Source organism: Trichomycterus rosablanca, chromosome 1, assembly GCF_030014385.1.
Source record: "Trichomycterus rosablanca isolate fTriRos1 chromosome 1, fTriRos1.hap1, whole genome shotgun sequence".
Classification (NCBI taxonomy): Eukaryota; Metazoa; Chordata; class Actinopteri; order Siluriformes; family Trichomycteridae; genus Trichomycterus; species Trichomycterus rosablanca.
Genome location: NC_085988.1, coordinates 8,664,958 through 8,690,751, shown reverse-complemented (window position 1 = coordinate 8,690,751; position 25,794 = coordinate 8,664,958). Strand labels below are relative to the sequence as shown.

General features: G+C 44.5%; 1 protein-coding gene across 2 annotated transcripts in view; it reads left to right on the top strand.

The window, feature by feature from the left end:
• The window catches only part of LOC134334175 (tenascin), a 90,767-nt gene that overhangs the window by 4,135 nt on the left and 60,838 nt on the right, over positions 1 to 25,794 (top strand). For both annotated transcript variants that reach the window (XM_063016502.1, XM_063016425.1), the window contains exons 2-4: positions 10,853 to 11,387; positions 13,845 to 15,575; positions 19,922 to 20,037. In XM_063016502.1, coding sequence (XP_062872572.1) covers positions 11,000 to 11,387; positions 13,845 to 15,575; positions 19,922 to 20,037 — 2,235 coding nt within the window. In that variant the 5' untranslated portion in view covers positions 10,853 to 10,999. The remainder of the gene's footprint in view (positions 1 to 10,852; positions 11,388 to 13,844; positions 15,576 to 19,921; positions 20,038 to 25,794) is intronic.

Here is a 25,794-nt window from a genome sequence, read left to right as displayed (position 1 = left end):
AATAATAGTAATAGAAATAATGATAATGATAATAATAATATTAATAATAACAATGATAATATAATAATAATAATAACACTTATAATAATAATAATAATAATAATAATAACAAAATAATAATGATAATAATAATATTAATAATAACAATGATAATATAATAATAATAATAATAATAATGATAATAATAATAATAATAATAATAGCAATGATAATAGTAATAATAATAGTAATAATATTTATAATAATAACCTAATAATGTAATAATAAAATTAATAATAATATAATCATGATGATAATAATATTATTAATAATAATAATGTTAATAATATTAATAATATTAATAAATGATTAATAGTAGTAGCAGTAATAATAATAATAGTAATAAGTAGTTGCTTTGAGATAATGTTCATTGTAAAAAGCGCTATATAAATAAATTTGACTTTGACTTAATAACAGTAACATTAATAATAATAAATAAACAATATTAAAAATAACAGTAATAATAACTCCTCAAAATTTCATTTTATTATTTATTAATAAAAAATAAATATAATACATGACATAATAATAATAATAATAATAATAATAATAATAATAGTAATAATAATGATAATTAATAATAGCTGATATTTTTTTTGTCATGTCCGTGCTTTACCCTTCCTGAGTTTTGAAGGATCATTAAGAAAGAACATTTCTTCTCTGCATGTGTTTTTTTTATCACTCTTATGTTCTCCATGTGTCCCAGAGGAACATGTGAGCTCAAGTAATAGATTTACAGGGTCCAGCTTTACCTAACAGAGCTCCACAGCACTACTAGCGGTCATACAGCGCAATAACAGCTCGGACACTTCTGCTAGTGGTCTGAACTGAAGAGGGTTTTTAAAGTGAGGTGTGAATATACAGTAGATTTGATTCCGGGTACATTTGAGAACTGGGATCGATGTCAATGAGCTTGTTGGACGTCACGTTCCGAAACTATGTGCATTTCATCTTTCCTTTAATATCAGTCACTTGTAGCTTTAATATCAGTCACTATTCTGGGAAGCCCTTTTGCCAGACTTTGGATTTGTCTGTGGGAATCTGTGCCTATTCAGTCAGTAAAGTCAGTGAGGTAGATGTTGGAAGATAAAGCCTGACACAGTCCGAGTCGTCAGTTTGTGTAGACGGAGCAGCCGGGTCATGTCTTTATTTTTGGATGAACAGTAAGGACACCTGTTTTACCACCGTTTTGTACTGGTCAAGGTCACGGTGTGTCTGATTTACTGAGCGAAGACAGGAAACACCCTGGACAGGTTGCCAGTTCATCACAGGCCACACACACACACACACTTTAGTCACTCCAGTTATTCTGACTGCACGCCTTTGGACTGTGGGAGGAAACCGGAGCACCCGGAGGAAACCCACACAGACACGGGAAGAACATGCAAACTCCACACAGAAAGGACCCGGACCACCCTGCCTGGGCATCGAACCCAGGACCTTCTTGCTGAAGGGGCACTGGTTCAAGCCCCACCACTGCCAGGTTGCCACTGTTGGGCCCCTGAGCAAGGCCCTCAACCCTCAATTGCTTAGACTGTATACTGTCACAGTACTGTAAGTCACTTTGGATAAAAGCCTAGTGGTTAAGGTACTGGACTAGGGCCGCTCAGGTGGCGCAGCGGTAAAGCACACTAGCACACCAGAGCTGGGATCTTGAATACACCGTATCGAATCTCAGCTCTGCCATCCGGCTGGGCTGGGCGGCTACATGAACAACGCTTGGCTGTTGTTTATACAGGTAGGGAGCCAGATAGGGACCTCATAACTGATGCAATTACGATCAGTGTGTGGCTCTTCGTACACAAAGCTGATCCGCATATGAACTCGCCTCGTGCAGGTGAAAAGATGCAGTCGGTCATGTGTCGGAGGGGGCGTGTTCGCTCTCCTCAATCAGGGCAGTGGTCAGCACCAGCATCAGTAGAGAGGAAGCATAACGCAATTGGGTAAAAATTGGACGTGCTAAAATGGGGAGAAAAAATGCATTAAAAAAGATACTGGACTAGTAATCAGAGGGTTGCTGGTTCAAAGCCCCACCTCTGCCAGGTTGCCACTGTTGGGCCCTTGAGGAAGACCCTTAAAAGCATCTTTAATGCCTAAAATGTAAAGCATGGGGGAATGGTTTCCTATTTTATAATAGTTTTATTAAATAGCTACGCTTGGCGCTCAGGTTGCTGAGACTCTGTACTCCCAGAGTTCCAATCTCAGCTCTGCCACCAGTCGGCTGGGCGCCATCTAGAGTCCAGCTACTGATTCTATTCCATTTCCATTTTTATTCTACATTACTCACGGTTTACAGGCCACAACCTGCCTGCTTGTTGAACTTTAGAAAGTGATTCTACCTTATTACCGCTGTGATCCAGGGTTCGAATCTCCAGCTGTGCTAACGGCCGGTCGGGCATCTATTTGGGATGGGAGAGGCCAAACCTTTGTAATGGATTGGGAGGAACTGCTCATCCTGGTTGCTGGTGGTGTGAAGTTATGAACTAGTGAGTTGAGTACATGGTGTGTGTGTGTGTGTGTGTGTGTGTGTGTGTGTGTGTGTGTGTGTGTGTGTGTGTGTGTGTGTGTGTGTGTGTGTGTGTGTGTGTGTGTGTGTGTGTGTGTGTGTGTGTGTGTGTGTGTGTGTGTGTGTGTGTGTGTGTGTGTGTGTGTGTGTGTGTGTGTGTGTGTGTGTGTGTGTGTGTGTGTGCGTGACCCCTCCGAGCACACGGCCCCCAGATTTACGAGTAGTTTCTCCAGAAGTCTGAAATTGAATTACCTGCTGCTGTTCCCCTCTGTTTCTTCTCTCTGTGCTCTTTGAGTTGTTGTACCGCCGTCATAAAGCTCCAGCGTGATGAAGAGCAGATGATGAATCGTTCATCACACAGAAGGTACAGAGGTGGTACACCGTACGGTCAAAAGTATCTGGACACCCGAGCGTGAGCTTGTCGGACGTCCAGTTTCAAAGACAAAGAGTGATCTCTTTGGAATCCTAGAACGACAGTCGCTCTTCTGAGAAGCTTCTTACAAGACTCTGAAGTGTGTCTGTGTGTGGGAATTTGTGCCTGTTTAGTCAAGTCACAAAGTGTTTAAAGTTTCTTTATACTAAACTTGTCACATCAAACCACTTGTTGTAGATGCTGCTGAAACGGGTTTGTGTTTTATGGTGTATTGTTTATAAACCTGTTAGAGATGAGTGTGACTGAAACATCCAAAACTCAATAAATAAAAAGGAATGCATAAAATAATAATAACAATAATATTAATTATTATTGTAAAGTAATAATAATAATTATAATAATTACAATAATAATAATATTAATAATTAATTAATAATATTAATAATAACAATAAGTGTTATTATTATTAATTTTAATATACTTTTGTTTAATATAATATTGGTATTAATAGTTTTTATTGATGTTATTTTTACTATTAAGATTAAGATTATTTATTATTATTATTATTATTATTGTTATTATTGTAATTATTGTAATTATTATTATTATTATTGTTATTATTGTAATTATTATTATTGTTATTTATTGTTATTATTATTGTTATTATTGTTATTATTATTATTATTAATAATAATAATAATTATTATTATTATTTATTGTTATTATTATTATTATTATTATTTTATTATAATGACATTGTTTTTTAATATTTTAATGAATCTTAATATTATTAATAGTATTATCATCACTATTATCATTCTCGGTGGGTAGCACTGTCACTTCACAGCAAGAAGGTCCTGGGTTCGATCCCCAGGTGGGGCGGTCCGGGTTCTTTCTGTGCGGAGTTTGCATGTTCTCCCCGTGTCTGTGGGTTTCCTACGGGAGCTCCGGTTTCATCCCACAGTCCAAACACGTGCAGTCAGGTTAATTGGAGACACTAAATTGCCCTGTAGGTGAATGGGTGTGTGTGTATGTGTGTGTTTGTATGTGTGTCTGCCCTCCGAGAGACTGGCGCCCTGTCCAGGCTGTTACTGTGTGCCTTGCTCCTCTTCGCATATCCCTGCTTGTTTTGGAAGCTGGGGTCAGAGCACAGGGTCATCCATCGTGTGGCGCCCCTGGAGCAGACAAGGTTAAGGGCCTTGGTCAAGGGCCCAACAGTTGCTGCATGGCAGAGCTGGATTCAAACTCTCAACCTTTCAGTTGATATCCCAAAGCTCTACCTACTAGGCTACCACTGTCCCACACTAGCCAAAATTCATACAGACATGACTGTGGCTGTGTCTGTGGTTAGGTGTGGATTGGCGTCCTGTCCGGGGTGATTCCTAGGAAACCGGACCCACCGTGACCCTGATCAAACGGTGGTAAAACATTTGTGGATTTATTGTTGCATGTAGACGTTAAGTTGTACAGCTGTGTTATTGTGGACTTCAGGAAGATGAAGGTTGTGGATACTGTAGTGCAGATTTGGAGGTGTTGTAGCACGTTGTTCACATCAGGTTTTATAAATATTGGCTCTAGAACAATGAGGGGGTCCAGATTTACCTCCTGAAGTTCCAAACGTTTCCCTGGACCTCATATATGAGCTCTACTGTTCACACAGTCCATTATCCATGATCAACTGTTCTATGAAGCTGACTGACATCTGTGTGCAGTCATATGGACGCTCTATTACAACACAGTACATCATGTAGGCATGATGAGATGGACCGGTGTTCAGTCCATGCTGTGTTCCTGCCATGTGGTCAGTGTTTGCAGGTCTCGGTCTCACGACTGATGAATTACGGTGATGGTGTGACACGGTTCTGCAGTTGCACATGTTCTGTGTTTGGATCATGAAGCTCCACGATTTACAGCAGCACCACAGGTACACAGCAGGGGTCAGACACACACCCTAAATTAGCAGTCAGGCTTTACAGGGGTATCCCTGATCACAGCACTTCAAAGTGAGCTTTAGATCTGTGCTGCATTCAGCGTGACCTCTCTCGCCCCGGTAAGGTCAAATGTCCAGAGGTGGAAACTGGGTCTGTGGGAATGTGATGAGAATGCCAGCTCTGATGCTTTTGCTTTGGGAATCACTCATGACTCAGATATTCCTTTCAAAAGACCACAGAGATGTTTTGTGCCCTTTAAAATCCCTATTATTAGAGTCGCCCAGGGAGTAAGCGGGATATTTCACTAGCGTACCAGTGCTGGGAATGTCAGCTCTGCTACTGGTTGGCTGGGCGCCTAATAGAGGGCATGATCGGCCACTGATCTGCTGGGTAGGAGAAGACAGAACTAAAAGGGAGCAGGATCTTCGACACTGTGTAAGGACCCTGGTTAGTAGCCCGAGGTGTCTGTACAAAAGTGGAGGAACGTGGAGATTGGTGAGTGACTCTCCATGCAAGAGACTGGCCTTACGCGCCAATCCACCAAAGTACGGGCGAATAAGAAGAGGCCAGAGGGAGCAAGTGTCAGGAGAATATAGCCTCCTCAAACACCACTGGGGTCTCCAGCAGAGGAAGAGTAAATGTCTATGATAAATTGGGAGAAAATCTGTAAATAAAATAGTACAACCCCAAATCAGAAAAAGTTGGGACAGTATGGAAAATGCAAATAATAATAAAAACACAGAGTTTCTTACATTTACTTTGACTTTTATTTGATGACCGACAGGATGAAGCTGAGATATTTCATGTTTTATCTGCACAACTTCATTTCATTTATTAATAAACATCCATTCCTGCATTTCAGGCCTGCAACACATTCAAAAAAAGTTGGGGCAGTAAAGCATTTACCACTTTGTAATGTTGTTGTTCCTTTTCATCACACTTAAAAGACGTTTCGGCACCGAGGAGACCAAGTGATTTAGTGTTTCAGCTTTTATTTTGTCTCGTTATTCCTGCAAACACGTCTTAAGATGTGTAACAGTACGGGGTCGTCATTGTTTCAAAATTCTCCACACATTCTCTATTGGGGACAGGTCAGGACTGCAGGCAGGTCAGTCCAGTACTCGTACCCTCTTCTTCCACAGCCACGCCTTTGTAATGTGTGCAGCAGGTGGTTTTGCATCGTCTTGTTGAAAAATGCTGGACGTCCCTGGAAAAGACGACGTCTTGAAGGCAGCACATGTTGCTCTAAGATCTCAATGTACTTTTCTACATTAATGCTGCATCACAGAGTGTAAATGACTTTTACCAAGAGCACTGACACACCCCCATACCATGATACACCCTAGTACTGACACACCCCCATACCATGATACACCCTGGTACTGACACACCCCCATACCATGACAGACCCTGGTACTGACACACCCCCATACCATGATACACCCTGGTACTGACACACCCCCATACCATGATACACCCTGGTACTGGTACTGACACACCCCATACCATGATACACCCTGGTACTGACACACCCCCATACCATGATACACCCTGGTACTGACACACCTCCTAACCATGATACACCCTGGTACTGACACACCCCCATACCATGATACACCCTGGTACTGACACACCCCCATACCATGATACACCCTGGTACTGACACGCCCCCATACCATGATACACCCTGGTACTGACACGCCCCCATACCATGATACACCCTGGTACTGACACACCCCCATACCATGACACACCCTGGTACTGACACACCTCCTAACCATGATACACCCTGGTACTGACACACCCCCATACCATGATACACCCTGGTACTGACACACCCCCATACCATGATACATCCTGGTACTGACACGCCCCAATACCATGACAGACCCTGGCACTGACACACCCCATACCATGACAGACCCTGGCACTGACACACCCCCATACCATGACAGACCCTGGTACTGACACACCCCCATACCATGACACACCCTGGTACTGACACACCCTCATACCATGACAGATCCTGGTACTGACACACCCCCATACCATGACAGACCCTGGCACTGACACACCCCCATACCATGACAGACCCTGGTACTGACACACCCCCATACCATACAAGACTCTGGCTTTTGGACTCGTTGCTGATAACAGTCTGGATCCTTTTTGTCTTTGGTCCGGAGCACACGGCGTCCATTTTTTTACCAAAAAAGACCTGGAATGCTGATTCATCTGACCACAGTACACATTTCCACTGTGTGATGGTCCATCCTAGATGCCTCCGAGCCCAGAGAAGTGTCGATGAGTCTGGTTCTTCTCAAGATTTCTTTCTGTATTTTAAGGGCGTTTTTCTTACTACTGTCGTTCTTGTGTTTTTCTACTGTAAAAGATGCTATCCAAATAAATCTGACTTGACTTGACATAGAATAATAATGCCAGAGATCTGGGAGACATTATATATCACTGTGACAGAGCTGGTGTACAGTGGACTACATGCTTCTGTCATTGGACTGTAGACAACTGGAAAAATCTCTGTTTCACTGTTGTAAGGTGGCAGGTCCAGCACCATCTTTATTAAACCATCAATCTGAGTGGAAATAAGTTCCCTCCTGTCACTTCTGTATAAAATAAAGTTCGAACGGTTTAGATGGTCAATTAAAGCGTCCTAGCCCAGTCCGAGTCCTGACAGCAGTCATCTGAACAGTATGAGCTCATATTATTTTAGCGACCTGACGTGATGCAGGCGCTCTTTTCATTATTTCTGCCCAGACATCCATGAAAAAGCAGCAGAACTAAAGATATCCAGAATCTGAACCTAATAAAAGCTCATTTAAGTGTTTAAACAGAGCCAAACCTTGATTTCAGCAGATCTGCGTAAAATATAAAACATACTCGTCTTGAACCTTCAATCAGACCTGAATCAAATTCAGACAATTTGAGGTTCCTACACCAATACGTACGCCAAACTCCAGGAAAATTTCAGAAGATCTGAGAAAAAAGAAACAATAAATAATTTATAAGTCTGGACAGGGTTGGGAGGACATTTCCGAGGCTCTAGAGGAGTAAAAACCAATAAAAAAAAATCATTGTGCTCAACTCAAGTCACACACTATCTTAGAAAAAGATCTAAAGTCCAGGCATCTCAAGTCTTAGATAGATAGATAGATAGATAGATAGATAGATAGATAGATAGATAGATAGATAGATAGATAGATAGATAGATAGATAGATAGATAGATAGATAGATAGATAGATAGATAGATAGATAGATAGATAGATAGATAGATAGATAGATAGATAGATAGACAGACGGATAGATAGACAGACGGACAGATAGACAGACAGACAGATAGATGGGACAGGCAGACGGACAGATAGACAAACAGATAGATCGACAGGCAGACAGTGAGACAGACAGACAGACAGACAGATAGATAGATAGATAGATAGATAGATAGATAGATAGATAGATAGATAGATAGATAGATAGATAGATAGATAGATAGATAGATAGATAGATAGACAGATTGGACGGACGGACGGACAGACAGATAGATAGACAGGCAGACAGTGAGACAGATAGATAGATAGATAGACAGACGGACAGATAGACAGACAGATAGATGGGACAGGCAGACGGACAGATAGACAAACAGATAGATCGACAGGCAGACAGTGAGACAGACAGATAGATAGATAGATAGACAGACAGATAGATAGACAGGCAGACAGTGAGACAGACAGATAGATAGACAGACAGACAGACAGATAGATAGATAGATAGATAGATAGATAGATAGATAGATAGATAGACAGACAGACAGACAGACAGACAGACAGACAGACAGACAGACAGACAGACAGACAGAGAAAAACAAACAAATAGATATATAGACGGACAGCTAGACAGACAGAGAAAAATAAACAAATAGATATATAGACGGACAGACAAACGACAGGTTGATAGATGGATGGATGGATGGATGGATGGACGGACGGACGGACAGAAGGACAGACAGACAGATAGACAGGTGGACGGACGGACGGACGGACGGACGGATACTTTAATGATCCCGAAGGAAATTAAAGTATAAATTAAAGGAAGGAGGAAACCACTTATAGCCAGGAGGAACATCAGTGTTTGACATAAAGGAATCTAGAGCTTGGACTGATCATTAAAAGAAATGGGTCGACACTGGTCTAGTGAAAACAAATAGAGCATTTTATGATCAAACTGGCGCCTACAGGGACAATAAGTGGCTCGTCTGTCGGGTTGGATGTCTGGATGCTGCAGTTACGACCTCTGCTGGCTGATCGATGGTGCTGCACAAAGACAGGGAATAATGGGGAATAATCAGTGCGTTAAGATCTTGCTTTATGCAGGGGAAAAGAAGTGGTCGGCTACTGCACACATGTCGGAGGGGGCATGTGTTAGTCACGACTCTCCTCGGTCAAGAGTGGAGGTCAGCATCAGTAGAGAGGAAGTGAAATGCAATCGGATGATTGGACATGACTAGAACAAAAGTATTGAGACACCCCATGAGCCATGACAGTTGCTAACAGGTGAAATAAATTGATGACATGAAGGAACGTACAGCAACAGTACAGCCGGTATCACCCTGTTCTTCAGTGGTCAGGACCCCCACAGGACCCCCACAGAGCAGGAATTATTTAGATGGTGGATCATTCTCAGCACTGCAGTGACACTGACATGGTGGTGGTGTGTTAGTGTGTGTTGTGCTGGTGTGAGTGGATCAGACGCAGCAGCGCTGCTGGAGTTTTTAAATACCGTGTCCACTCACAGTCCACTCTATTAGACACTCCTACCTAGTTGATCCACCTTGTAGATGTAAAGTCAGAGACGATCGCTCATCTATTGCTGCTGTTTGAGTCGGTCATCTTTTAGACTTTCATCAGTGCTCACAGGACGCTGCCCACGAGGCGCTGTTGGCTGGATATTTTTGGTTGGTGGACTATTCTCAGTCCAGCAGTGACGGGGAGGTGTTTAAAAACTTCAGCAGCGCTGCTGTGTCCGATTCACTCGTACCAGCACAACACACACTAACACACCACCACCATGTCAGTGTCACTGCAGTGCTGAGAATCATCCACCACCTAAATAATACCTGCCCTATATTTTCGGATGTCACAGAATAGAGCTTGAAGTGCTGCTATTAGTCTATAAATCACTGAACGGATTCAGTATACAATCTAAGGGTTAAGGGCCTTGCACAAGGGCCCAACAGCGGCAACCTGGCAGTGGCGGGGCTTGAATCGGCAGCCTTCTGATTACTGAACCAGTACCTTAACCACTAGGCTACAGCTGCCCCTGATAAGTGACTAGTAATACTAGCCGGTTCAAGCCCCACCACTGCAGAGTTGCTACTGTTGGGCCCCTGAGCAAGGCCTTTAACCCTCATTTGTAAGTTGTTTTGGGTAAAAGCGTCCGCTAAATGCAGCAAAATTAAATGTAAGGTCATTTCGGGTTATTTTTTTTCCTCTGAGCACTTCAGGCTGGGCTCATTACCGACAGCGTGGGTGGAAGAGGAGTTAAGTAGCACTATGAGCGATAACAGCTCTCGTCATGGGGAACTTTTCCCGTTTTCCACAGCGGCGTTGAAAATCGAAAGCATCCTGCCCTGGGCTTGTGAACCAGTCCGCTGTGGGAACGACAGGAATAAATCAGAAAGCGATCCTCGCTACCGGAGGGGGGGGGGGAGGCGAGTCCTGAACTTGATTTTAACAAGCTCTGTGGCATCAAGGCTGTAAATTAAATTCATACACCAGGATGAACGGGGCGAGGCATAAAAGTTATGAAAGCAGTTGTTAAAATGTGAATCATATCTTGACATTTTTTTGTTTTGCTGTACAATAGCTGCTTTTGTGGGCCTGTTACTGGATTCCCACAGTGGGTGGTGTGGGGAAAAGCTATAACAATACAGCACAGTGTTTTAGAAATATAATGCACTGTATTAAACGTTGTTTTTATGATTATTTAAGGTTACGTGGCTTTCAGAAGAAAGATCTAATCTCCTAAAAGACGTCCAAACCCGACTGCGCCAACGAGGGTGCGCTTGACTGAGCCGAACAGAAAGGACTGCTTCACGAACTTACGAGCGTCCCCCGGGGTCTGAAACGGAAATAAATATGACCCTCGTCTTTTACCTCATGCTCATCCTCATCCCAAGCCCCGTCCTGCTTTCCCACCAGGCGTCCGCCCCCTCCGAGCTGCAGCGGGTCACCAGGGATGCCAAACCCCAGCCCATCAAAGTGCTCATTTCGGAGCCGTGCGTCCAAGGCGACCTCTCCGACTCCGGCGAGATCAAAGGGAAAGAGGTGGACCTGGATCCCCGCTCTCCTCTGGTGCTGACCCACCGGATCCGGGTGGTGCCCGGGTCCTCGGGGGGTTCGTGCTGCCAGACGGAGTTTGCGGCGCTGGCTGAGCGAATGGAGAGGCTGGAGAGGGAAGTTTCGGAGCTCAGGGAGAAGTGTGGAGGAACGGACGGAGGCTGCTGCACCTCCCAGCAGAGTCAAGGTAAAGTATCTGTACTACAGCATCTGCATGGTCTGCATTCCGATACAGTTTTATCCATTACTGTGATGGCCAAATATATCTGGATATCCTTTCTTATGATTAAATTCAACTGTCTTAGCCACACCTCTTGTTAACAGGTGTATAGAATAAACTGCAGTATGGAAACACACATTTTACATTTCCAAATTTGTAGTAAGAGTTTAGGGAAGGCCCTTTCCAGTTCCAGTATGAGTGTGAACTGTGCACATAGCATGGTCCATGAGTTGGTCAGAGATGAAGCCTGCACAGAGCTCTAACCTCAGCTCCACTCAACAGCTCTGGAAGGAACTAGAACATCAACTAAGACTTTCTTTCAGTTCTTTTGACTGAACGGGCACAAATTCCCATACACAGACATACTTCAAAGTCTTGTGAGAAGCTTAAAGGATCACATAGAGGCCACTCTGTTTTAATACAGTTTGTTTTTGGAATGGGACGACCAGCAAGCCCATGGTCAGGTGTCCAAATACTTTTGGCCATATAGTGTATGTTGATTTTCATAACCAAAAACATAAGCAACATCTGAGGGCAGGACTAGCAACATCTAACTGGCTTTCTGGTCTTACTGGTGAACATAAACAGATCATTATTGGCTACCATGAAGAGAAGGACAAGAAATGGTTGACTGCTATACAGGACACCAAAACTGTTGGTACTGGATTGACTGGGCTGAGGTCCAGTACAAGTCATTCAGGTTCCAGTACCATTTACATTCACATTTGCAGCATTAAGCGGATGCTTCTATCCAAAGTGACTTCCAATTTTGACTGGATACAGTATAAGCAATTGAGGGTTAGGGGCCTTGCTCAGGGGTCCAACATTGGCTATGTAGCAATGGTGGTGCTTGAACCGACAACCTTCTTATTACTAGTCCAGTCCAGTACCCTAACCGCTGAGCTACCACAGCCCTGGTACCACAAGCACCAGTACCTGGTCAGGTTTGTCACCAACGTGACCTAAAGTTACACAAGACAGGGCTAAGAAGTAGACCTTCCAATATGAAGCCCAGCGTCCTATTAACCTACTAGCCTAACCTACTGCCTACTCCTGATGCAACCCTCCTATCTCTATCCGGGCTTGGGACCTGCACTTAGAGTGCACTGACAAGTGCACTTTCCCAAGACTAGGCTGTTTCGGCCACCCCATCCAATTGGATTTTAGTCAATCGTGTCAATGCAGATGCCCAATTAGCTAATAGCACAGTTGAGATTCAAACCCTGGATCCCCAGTTATCAGCAGTAATGGTCAGGAAGAGCTATTTTGTTTCGGCCACCCCTGTCCCCGTGGACATTAGTCAATCATGTCCATGCAGACGCCCAATCAGCCAATAGCACTGCTGAGATTCAAACCCTGGATCCCCATGTAATCACCAGTAGTGAGCAGGCAGAGCTTTTCTGCATCTGCCACACTTATTCCCGTGGACACTGGTCAATCAGGTCCATTTGGATGCCAAATTAGCCAATAGCACCACTGAGATTTGAACCCTGGTTTCCCATTTATCAGCAGTAGTGGGTAAGCAGGGCTATTTTGGTTTGGCCACCCCTGTCCCAGCGGACAGTGGTCAATCATGTCTACGAGGACACCCAATCAGCCAATAGCACTGCTGAGATTCGAACCCTGCAGAACCCAGTTTTGAACCAGCAGTGGGCAGGCAGGGCTATGCTCTTATGGCTTCCCCTGTTCCTGCAAACATTAGTGTCCATGCAGACGCCCAATCAGCCAATAGCACTGCTGAGATTCGAACCCTGGATCCCCAGTTATCAGCAGTAATGGTCAGGAAGAGCTATTTTGTTTCGGCCACCCCTGTCCCAGTGGACTTTAGTCAATTGTGTCCATGCAGACGCCCGATCAGCCAATAGCACAGCTGAGATTCGAACCCTGGATCCCCAGATCTCAGCAGTAGTGCACATTACCGCTGCACCACCTGAGTGCACAAGAAGAATTATGGGGTATAACATCTTCAGACTACAACTCAGCATCTGGATACCTTGATAGAGGTTTAGTTCTTCTGGACAAATGGCATTTCTTAAGGTCTTCCCCTTCTTCATCTGTCTTTGTTACAGAACCCATAGGGCTTTGATCACAAAACCTTTTGGGTAGGTTGTGCTACTAAGGTCTACAGTGAGGTTGATATTTCATGCAACACCCATCCAGTCAGTCGCACAGGCTACTAAAGTAAGGAAACAGACAATCGACCAAGGTAACCTTCCAGGGTCAGTAAGAGAGGAACTTTGCTGACCCTTCTTATTAAGCTCTAGCAACTGTTACCAAGAGAATCTTAAAGGTATTTAGTTGGACAGGAACAAATGTTCCAATCAAGCCTTTAGGGAAAGCTTTCCAAAATTGTTTTCATGTTGGTATGCAGACATCTGTTTTGGATCTTCAAAACTAACACAGCATGTGTTGTTGTTTTGTCAGGAGCCGGTTGCACCACCCGGACAGACGAGTGCGAGAACGGCTGCAACGACCAGGGCCGCTGCGTGGACGGGAAGTGTGTGTGCTTCCCAGGGTACAGTGGACCGGACTGCGGCGTTCCCGACTGCCCCGGAGGCTGCAGCGACAAGGGGAGGTGTGTAAACGGGAAGTGCGTTTGTGACCCCGGTTTCACCGGTCCAGACTGCTCCAGCACACAGTGCCCTGAAAACTGCAGAAACAAAGGACGATGTGTGAACGGGAAGTGTGTGTGTGATCCGGGATTCGCCGGTCCGGATTGTTCTGAAAGGTCCTGCCCTGGAAACTGCAACAACAAAGGAAGGTGTGTGAATGGGAGGTGTGTGTGTGACCCCGGTTTTGCAGGACCAGACTGCTCGGGGACTAAGTGTCCTGGAAACTGCAACAAGGGACGATGTGTAAATGGACAGTGTGTTTGCAATGCAGGATTCACTGGACCCGACTGTTCGGAAAAGTCCTGTCCTGGTAACTGCAACAACAAGGGACGATGTGTGAATGGGAAATGTGTGTGTGATGCCAGCTTTACTGGACCCGATTGTTCGGAAAAGTCCTGCCCTGGTAACTGCAACAACAAGGGTCGATGTGTGAATGGGAAATGTGTGTGTGATGCAGAATTCACTGGACATGACTGTTCGGAAAAGTCCTGCCCTGGTAACTGCAACAACAAAGGTCGATGTGTGAATGGACAGTGTGTTTGCGATGCAGGATTTACTGGCCCAGACTGTTCGGAAAAGTCCTGTCCTGGTAACTGCAACAACAAGGGTCGATGTGTCAATGGACAATGTGTGTGTGATGCCAGCTTTACTGGACCCGATTGTTCAGAAAGGTCCTGTCCTGGTAACTGCAACAACAAAGGAAGGTGTGTGAATGGGAAATGTGTGTGTGATACCGACTTAACAGGCCCAGACTGTTCGGAAAAGTCCTGTCCTGGTAACTGCAACAACAAGGGTCGATGCGTGAATGGACAGTGTGTTTGCAATGCAGGCTTCACTGGACCTGACTGTTCGGAAAAGTCCTGTCCTGGTAACTGCAACAACAAGGGACGATGTGTGAATGGACAGTGTGTTTGCAATGCAGGCTTCACTGGACCTGACTGTTCGGAAAAGTCATGTCCTGGTAACTGCAACAACAAGGGACGATGTGTGAACGGGAAATGTTTGTGTGATGCGGGATTCACCGGACCTGACTGTTCGGAAAAGTCCTGCCCTGGTAACTGCAACAAAAAGGGACGATGTGTGGACGGACAGTGCGTTTGCGATGACGGGTTTTCCGGACCGGACTGTTCCGTCAAGACGTGTCCCGATAACTGCAAGAATCGTGGAAGGTGCGTGAACGGCAAATGTGTGTGTGATGCTGGGTTTACCGGTCCAGACTGCTCAACCGCTCAGTGTCCTGGAAATTGCAACAACAAAGGCCGTTGCGTGAACGGGAAGTGTGTGTGCAACCCCGGTTACACGGGAGCAGACTGCTCTTCTAAATCCTGCCCTAACAACTGCAGCAACAAAGGCAGATGTGTGAACGGACAGTGCGTTTGCGATGTGGGTTTCACTGGCGAAGACTGCAACACCAAGTCATGCCCAGATAACTGCAACAACAAAGGAAGGTGTGTAAATGGCAAGTGTGTATGCGACCCTGGTTTTGCGGAGCCAGATTGCAGCGAGTGCGACAGCGGATTCACAGGACCCGACTGTGCGACAGGTGAGTCCTCTTAAACCATTTCACTAGATCGTAGACAAGAAAGATAGTAGAGGTCAGGCAGGTATCTAAATGCCCTGGAACTAGGGCCTAGGTGAACTAGATGGACCTGGAAACCTAGGAACCTGGACAATAGACAACTATCTTTATTATAGTTGTTCCCCTGCCACATCCTTTACACCAGCCAGCACTACTTCCCCTTTCTGTATTCTTCCACTACTTGTGCCAGTGCATCTACCGCAGAGTCACTGTTGCAGCGCCATTCGTCATACATCCTTCCCTCCCTCAGACTTGGCCAGTTGTGTTTGTTGAGTGCCTGGCCAGGCTGGTGAACCTGCCGAGGCTCAGTCACCCTTACGTCAGAGACTTGAGACCTGGCAGTGGTCAGATAGTGTATTAGATGTATGCACTACCTGAGCCTCCAAAGCTATCATACTATGCAGGTAATTAACTACAACCTTGAGGAACACAGGCTCTGTGACTCTGAGTCTCTCTGCCCTACGAGCCAGGCATAGATAGGCTGGGGCAAGGGCTGTAGCACTAACCATGACTGTGCCAACCCCATTGGTTAAGGACTTTGGGAAGGTTAAGTATTAAGTGAAGACAAAGACGATTTGGACATGGTAAGACACAGGACCTAAAACAGAGACTGGTACAGGCGTAGGGGAGGTTCTTAACCTAGGACTATGGCAGAAAGCTTGGCAATTAGCAAGATTTAGGCTGATCATGGTAACATTAGGCTAAACCAAAGATACAGAACCTAGGTTCAACTTGGGAGAAGAAATGATCAGAGCCTGATTTTAATGTAGATTACAATTGAAGTCTAAACCTCCAGGGCCTAATCTTCTTGCTGATTACGAAGAATGGTCTGTGACTAATACTAAGAAAGGTACAAATGATATGACTAAACGAGACCTAATTAGGAACCTGGATTACACCTTGGTCCAGACAAGCGACTGATCCTGATTGAGACTTGGATGGGATCTGACGTAGACAGTAAGACTAGAGCAAGGTCAAGGAACATGGCGTGAGTTCAAAGCAAACAACGTAACAGCCTAAATTAGCAGTAGCTCTGTCTAAGTCTGACATGGTAAAAGAATCATAGGAGTTGAATAATGGAAAAGCAGCAGGGAGTAATCCTACAGAGGCAGAAGGAACACATTCCGGGCTTGATGCTAAGAAAGAAACAGAACCAGAACTTGATACCACGCCAACTTGATGATCTCCGGTAATGAGGAAGGTGTTAGGTCCAAGCCTGACACTAGAAAATAACAAGAGCCTGATGCAGGGTCAAGATCTGATCCTTATGTTTGGAAAACGTGGATCCAAGGGATAATACTAAGAGCTGCAGAGGCTGAGGAGTTCATTGAGGACTATGTACAGGACTGAGGTTGACGTAAGGAAAGTGTCAAGCCTAAGAATACCGAACAAGATACAGGTCCTAAACCTGACACTGAGGAAGGAATATGTCTCAGAGTTTAATGCAAGAGAAGGAGCAGGACCCTGGATATTGGAAAGGGTATACATATGCATGTACATGTGTCTGAAAGAAGTTAGCCACAATCTAAGCAACCAAGTCTTACTGAGGCAGGAGGATGGAGGTTCCTGCTGAGTCTGGTTCCTCTCAAGGATTCTTCCTGTAATTCTAAGGGAGTTTTTCCTGCCTCTGCCACCCTTGGCTGCTCAACAGGGGTTTCTGGTCTGTCGTCCTGGATTCTTTAAAGTTGCTTTGAGAAAATGTCTACAGTAAAAACAATGTCTACAGCTATACAAATAAATTTGACTTGATATGATGCGCCCAACAGTGTCAGCTTGATGGCAGGGCTTTAATTCTCAACCTTTGAATCAAAAGTCCAGTTGTTTTACCACTAAGACATGACTGCCTTAGAGATCATAACAGAGGAAGAGACTTAGCCTTTCCATTCACAAACTTCAGATTGTACAGATCTTCTCACCAGCACACATCATCATACTACACCTGTTCCCCAACATCTTCATTGGCTTCCTGCAAAATATCGCATACCGTTCAAAATTCTTCTACTAACCTATAAAGTTCTCGCTTAACAGTCTTGCTCCTTCTTACCTGTCTGATCTTCTTTCTCCTTACAAACCCTCTCGCTCTCTCAGGTCTTCAACAGCTGAGCTTCTCACAATTCCTCTATCAAACCTCCACAGCTTTGGTTCTTGACTTTGGAACTCTCTCCCACCACCGGTCAAACAGTCCAATTCTCTCTCTGTATTCAAATCTAATCTTAAAATGTACCTCTTCACACTTATATAATAGTATAATCTGTCTCAAGCCTAGACTGCCCCTCCATCAGGTCTTCTCCTTATTGTCTATTTGTATCTACACTATATTGCCAAAAGTATTTGCTTGTCTGCCTTCACACGCATATGAACTTGAGTGACTCTCATTCTTAATCCATAGGGTTTAATATGATGTTGCCACCCTTTACAGCTACAACAGCTTCAACTCTTCTGGGAAGGCTTTCCACAAGGTTTAGGAGTGTGTTTATGGGAATTTTTGACCGTTCTTCCAGAAGCGCATTTGTGAGGTCAGACACTGATGTTGGACGAGAAGACCTGGCTCGCAGTCTCCGCTCTAATTCATCCCAAAGGTGTTCTATCGGGTTAAGGTCAGGACTCTGTGCAGGCCAGTCAAGTTCTTCCACACCAAACTTGCTCATCCACGTCTTAATGGAGCTTGTGCTTTGTGCACTGGTGCGCAGTCATGTTGGAACAGGAAGGGGCCATCCCCAAAATGAAATGAAATTGTCCAAAATCTCTTGGTGTGCTGAAGCATTAAGAGTTCCTTTCACTGGAACTAAGGGGCCGAGCCCAACTCCTGAAAAACAACCCCACACCATAATCCTCCCTCCACCAAACTTTACACTCGGCACAATGCAGTCAGACAAGTACCATTCTCCTGGCAACCGCCAAACCCAGACTCGTCCATCGGATTGCCAGACGGAGAAGCATGATTTGTCACTCTAGAGAACACGTCTCCACTGCTCTAGAGTCCAGTGGCGGCGTGCTTTACACCACTGTATCCGACGCTTTGCATTGCGCTTGGTGATGTAAGGCTTGGATGCAGCTGCTCGGCCATGGAAACCCATTCCATGAAGCTCTACACACTGTTCTTGAGCTAATCTGAAGGCCACATGAAGTTTGGAGGTCTGTAGTAATCGACTCTGCAGAAAGTTGGTGACCTCTGTGCACTATGTTCCTCAGCATCCGCTGACCCGCTCTGTCATTTTACGTGGTACCACTTGGTGGCTGAGTTGCTGTCGTTCCCAATCGCTTCCGCTTTGTTATAATAGCACTGTCAGTCGACTGTGGAATATTTAGTAGTGAGGAAATTTCACGACTGGACTTGTTGCACAGGTGGCATCCTATCTCGGTACCACGCTGGAATTCACTGAGCTCTTGAGAGCGACCCATTCTTTCACTAATGTGTGTAGAAGCAGTCTGCATGCCGAGGTGCTTGGTTTTATACACCTGTGGCCATGGAAGTGATTAGAACACCTGAATTCAATGATTTGGATGGGTGAGTGAATACTTTTGGCAATATAGTGTATTTGTTGTCTGTGATGCTTAATGTACTTGTTGTCTGTGATGCTTTGTACACTGGAAATTGTAAGCGTCTTTGGGTTCTTGTAAAGCGCTATATAAAAATAAAGAACAGTCAGTTTGTTCTGACAGCTTGATGCAAGGGAACCACCAAGGTTTGGGTCCGATAATTGGGTTCTTGAGTGAATTAAGCTAGTCCACTAATGCTGGGATCTAAGGATCCAGGGTTCAAATCTCAGTGTTCTAATTGGCTGGATGAGCGTCTGCATGGACGATTTGTTAAATGTCTGAAGGGGGTGGCCGAAACAGCCTAGCCATTGAGAGGTGCACTTGGCCGTTGCTGCCAACGTCAGCCCCAAGTCCAGATAGAAATAGGAGGGTTGGGTCAGGAAGGTTATCCGGCATTAAAACTCTGCCAAGTCTGGTATGAGGACCAGATCTACTGTGGCGACTGAGGAAGATGGCAGCTTAATATAAGTCCTAATGCGGAAGCTGCAGTGTATACAGAGGTATACCTGAGAGGTTCAGTACCTGAGTTGGTGTAAAGGATGATGGCTGAATAAGTAAAGAACAAGTATAAATATCCATGTACTAAGTTTGAGACCTCTGGAGGCTGATGCTGAGGAAGGTTTAGGTAGGTCAAGGATGTCCACGTTGATTTCAGGTGTTGCCAGGATGGTTCAAAAGGGCAAAAGGTACCTAAGTAGAAAGTAAATCCAGGCTGTGTTTAGCTTTTACACATTTATGAGGTACCATCCTTTGTTCTCTCAATTTTCCAGCTCTAAGTGGAGTTTCTCGCCTTGGCACCAGGAACATCACTGATTCTTCAGTTACACTCTTTTGGACCCAACCTTCCGTGCAGTACACCACCTACTACATCACCTTTACCAGTGAGGTAAGTGGCACGAACCCTAAACTGTTTACACTTTCTGCTCCTCCTGAAGGTTATTAACAGTGTAACATTACAGCATCATGCCCACTGCAGTACAGGTTCCTTTAAATGGCAGTCTCTGCTCCTCATTACAGCATCGTGCCCACTGCAGTGCAGGTTCCTTTAAATGGCAGTCTCTGCTCCTCATTACAGCATCGTGCCTACATCTCTGCTCCTCATTACAGCATCATGCCCACTGCAGTGCAGGTTCCTTTAAATGGCAGTCTCTGCTCCTCATTACAGCATCGTGCCCACTGCAGGTTCCTTTAAATGGCAGTCTCTGCTCCTCATTACAGCATCATGCCCACTGCAGTGCAGGTTCCTTTAAATGGCAGTCTCTGCTCCTCATTACAGCATCGTGCCCACATCTCTGCTCCTCATTACAGCAACGTGCCCACTGCAGTGCAGGTTCCTTTAAATGGCAGTCTCTGCTCCTCATTACAGCATCATGCCCACTGCAGTGCAGGTTCCTTTAAATGGCAGTCTCTGCTCCTCATTACAGCATCATGCCCACATCTCTGCTCCTCATTACAGCATCATGCCTACAACAGTGCAGGTTCCTTTAAATGGCAGTCTGTGCTCCTCATTAAGCACTAATTATCTGTAGCTGGACAGATTCCTTTTTACACCAACATCTTGTACATGGGTTCATCCGTTCCATCCTTGCAGTTGCAGGGGTACAACTGGTACCCCTGAGGCGAGGCTTGTTCTACCCCCGACAGTATCACAGTGAATATATCAGAATTATCTAACAAACTGACAGGGCAACGTTGTGTCGCTTAGTGAAGTACTGGACAAGTACTCAGAAGGTTGCTGGGTTAAGCCACATCACCACTAAGCAGCCTGGTATGACGGTTTCAGAGAAAAGCAGGTTTGCCAACAAAGTTTGAGAGGAAGAAACCATGATATATAGCAAGACTTCCAGCTGGAGCAAATTAACGTTCACAATGCAAAGAGAAACTGATACATCAACCATCTGCGCCTCTGTGCCCCCTCTGCTGGCCAAACTGGCAATGCAGAAGGACACGATTCTTAACACAGCTTACTACAGCGCCACAAACAAAAGCACTTAAAAAGAAGGATTGTTATACGAGCAGGAACATGTCTTAGCTCAGTGATATCATCTGGATCTGGCTGCATCACTGAGGTTCTAACCACCGTGCCGAGGTGACGGAAATAGACAGTTTGGAATACATAACGGTGTAATCTGCTTTTTTTCTCGTTGTCCATCTTCTGATCTAAAACACACATGTGCAGAACAGACTTCCTTTATTGTGAGTACTTGTTCCAATGTACTTTTGCGGTTTACCACAAACCACTTCCTGTGGCATGACCCGGTGTTCAGGAAACCTCTGAGGTTAGCCACACACAGCTTACTGCACCTGCTTACAAAACACATCGTTCTCTGAGTACTCGTGTATGTGTGTGGTGTGTGTGTGTGTGTGTGTTTACAACAACTCCACTGGTACATGGTGCACTATATGCCGATAATAAACAGACACACTGTTTATAAAAGTGTTGGGAAACTTTTTGGTGTACATGTGTTGGAGAAATACGTGGATGTCCATGGATGTCCATGGATGTCTGGGTAATCTTCATGATTGAACTTCTTTTATATGTATATTGTGGGTTTTATAAAAATATAAGTAAATAAATAATTAGTATAATTAGCAACAACCTTTTAATCAGGGTTTAAATACTGTATTTTGATTCCTTTTTTTCTCCCAATTTAGTCATATCCAATTCCCCGATTGCATTTTGCTTCCTCTCTACTCCTGTGTGACTATCACATGCCCCCTCTGACACGTGCAGTACCGATTGCTTCTTTTCACCTGTACCAGACGGATTCATATGAAGAACCAAATTGCACATTGAGTCAGGCACTGATCTCCACTATCCCCCGTCTCTGTGCGGCACCATCGATCAACCAGCAGAGGACATAATTTAGCAATTATGAGGAATCACCTGCAGCATCCAATCATTGTCCGTGTAGGCGCCCAGCCTGTTGGTAGCAGAGCTGAGATTCAAACCAATCAACCATAACATTAAAACCACCTCCTTGTTTCTACACTCACTGTTTATTTTATCAGCTCCACTTACCATATAGAAGCACTTTGTAGTTCTACAATTACTGACTGTAATCCATCTGTTTCTCTGCATGCTTTTTTAGCCCCCCACAGGACCTCCACAGAGCAGGTATTATTTAGGTGGTGGATCATTCTCAGCACTGCAGTGACACTGACATGGTGGTGGTGTGTTAGTGTGTGTTGCGCTGGTATGAGTGGATCAGACACAGCAGCGCTGCTGGAGTTTTTTAACACCTCACTGAAACTGCTGGACTGAGAATAGTCCACCAACCAAAAATATCCCGTCCTGTGACCACTGATGAAGATCTCAAAGATGACCAACTCAAACAGCAGCAATAGATGAGCGATCGTCTCTGACTTTACATCTACAAGGTGGACCAACTAGGTAGAAGTGTCTAATAGAGTGGACAGTGAGTGGACACGGTATTTAAAAACTCCAGCAGCGCTGCTGTGTCTGATCCAATCATACCAGCACAACACACACTAACACACCACCACCATGTCAGTGTCACTGCAGTGCTGAGAATCATCCACCACCCAAATAATACCTGCTCTGTGGTGGTCCTAGGTGGGTCCTGACCATTGAAGAACAGCATGAAAGGGGGCTTACAAAGTATGTAGAGAAAGAGATGGACTACAGTCAGTAATTGTAAAACTAGTGGAGCTGATAAAATGGATAGTGAGTGTAGAAACAAGGAGGTGGTTTTAATGTTATGGCTGATCGATGTATATTAACCATCTACCAGCCAGTAGAGGTCACAATTGCGTCACTTTTGAGGAATCCTCTCCGGGAAGAAACCGCGATACATAGAAACTCTTCCACCTGGAGCAAATTAACACTCATGAGGTGACAACAGGCAACTGATTGAGAGTTAACAATCAAGGGCAGATGGAACACCTTAATTTGTTTATTCTTTATCCGCATGTCCCTTTCTGTTTCGAACTTGGGGTCAGAGCACAGGGTTGGCCATAGTACGCCGCCCCTGGAGCCAGGAGGGTTAAGGTCCTTACTCAAGAGCCCAACAGTGTCTGCATGTCAGATTCCGAATTTAAACCCACCACCGTCTAGTTGGTAACCCACAAATCTACTTACTACGCTACCACCGTCCCTACTGAGTAACTGATTCATCAATCATTTGTGCCTCCGTGCTCCCTCTGCTGGCCAAACTGGTAATGCAGAGGGACACGAATCTTAACTTTACTCTGTTGTTATGATGAGAAAATATTTATTATTTATTTGTGCACTTTAAATGAAAAATAAAAGATCTAAAGTTAGATTTTAAGGCGAGGTAAAGACGAGAAAAGCTCGACTTTTATTTGCCCGTAAAGAGAGAATGCAGCAGTGGAAAACAACCATCATCTCCCTCTTTTTCATATCGGACGGGTTTGATTTAGTGTGGGCATCGTGTGCAATCACAGCAGCGTTTATTCAAACCATGAGCAGATCCTTGTTTGTTTTGGAGTCCACTGCTCAGATTCTCAGGTTTTAATTATCGGAGCTGCTTTTTATAAGTCCTGCAGATGGAAAAAGTGTTCCCGAGGCCTCCACCATGAGGTGGCACGTAAGTTTAGCATGTAGATTTACTGCCGAGCTGTGAAACTTGTACAAAACAAAGCTATTTATTTACGCCGCTATTGTGAATCAACATCAGGTCCTGGTATCCTTTAATAAAAAATACAACACAGACTGATTGTACGTGCTGGTCACAGGTCAGAACCTCCGTAATGCTAAACGCCAAACACCGAGACGTCCCGGAGCATCTGTTTGGCACGGAGTTACCCGAAATACACTCCCAGCATGCACTGCTCTGCTGTGTAAGAAAGAGACGAAAACAAGAATCATGATAACCGAGTGAAGGAAATTCTAATGACACATAATGGGCGTGATTAGCTCGTTTCCATTCACACCAGTCAGGTACTGGTTTACATTTTAGCAACCTTCCAGATGGTTCTGCAATCTAAAAACATTCATTCATTCATTTGCTGTCTGTTTTCCACCGCTTTATTCGATTCAGGGTCACGGTGGGTTTGATTCACTGGACGAAAAGCAGGAAACACCCCGGGCAGTCACAGGGCACAATTTAAAAACAGTACTGACTGATTTAAAAAGCTTCATGTTGAGAAGAGCCAGTTGAGGTTTCAGATCGAAATTCTCGATGCAGCGGTCGTCTGCGTTAAGTAACAACGGGATTCCGAAGTGCTCTCAAGCCCATGTGGCTGTGTTTATCACAGTAGCATCACGGTTTCTCATGCAGTGCCGTCTTAAAGCTCAAAGGTCACACATATTCAAGAATGGAAGATTAGATAGTTCATATTTTCTGAATCTTTTCACAATATTATGTACAGTAGACCAGGGTTTAGCAAACTTTTGCTTCCCACATTTTGGTCAGCAACACAAACGACACATCAAAACGAAACACAAAATGATATATAATTAATTATATACACCAATGAGCCAAAACATTAAAACCACCTCCTTGTTTCTACACTCACTGTCTATTTTATCAGCTCCACTTACCATATAGAAGCACTTTGTAGTTCTACAATTACTGACTGTTTTTTTACATACCTTTTTAGCCTGCTTTCACCCTGTTCTTCAATGGTCAGGACCCCCACAGAGCAGGTATTATTTAGGTGGTGGATCATTCTCAGCACTGCAGTGACACTGACATGGTGGTGGTGTGTTAGTGTGTGTTGTGCTGGTATGAGTAGATCAGACACAGCAGCGCTGCTGGAGTGTTTAAATACCGTGTCCACTCACTGTCCACTCTGTTAGACACTCCTACCTAGTTGGTCCTACCTAGTTGGTAGATGTAAAGACAGAGACGATCGCTCATCTATTGCTGCTGTTGGTCATCTTCTAGACCTTCATCAGTGGTCACATGATGCTGCCTACTGGGCGCTGTTGGCTGGATGTTTTTGGTTGGTGCACTATTCTAAGTGAGGTGTAAAAACTCCATCAGTGCTGATGGAGTGAGTTAGACAGAAAATAGAAGCTGACCACTTCCTTTCACCTGCACCAGGAGGGTTTATACGGAGATCCATATCGTGCATGGAGAGTCAAGCACTGATCTCCACTATCCCCCGTCTCTGTGCAGTGCCATGTAAGTGTGGTCAGCCAGCAGAGAGCGTAACCTCAACAGATGAAGCCCTTTGGCCATCCAGTGCGAAAGACCAGCCGGTCATTGTGCATACGGGCGCCCTGCCTGCCGGTAGCAGAACTGAGATTCAAACTCACAAGTTCTTTTTACTGCATTTATTTATTTTATTTATTTATTTTGACAAAAAATCAAGTATCACTTTCATTTTTGAGCCTTTTCTGGTTGAAATTATGCAGTTAGTACATTTTTAAAAGGGTTAAATTTTAAATGATGACGTCATCCAGACAGAAAATGGACAGCAGTGGAAAAGTCGACTTTTAAATTCTAGAATTGTTTGAGTGATTTGTAAGAGCTTCAGGTGGTTGGATCGTTCACGGCTGAGTTTCAGCTGGAGGACTTTTATTGGTTGGTGCTATTTTGAGGGTTATTAGTTTTGAACGTTTGGGAACATGCTGGATAAAGCGAGCCAGATTTCCACTGAAAATGTTACAGAATCAAGAGTGTTACAGCTGTAAGAGTAAAAATAAATAAAT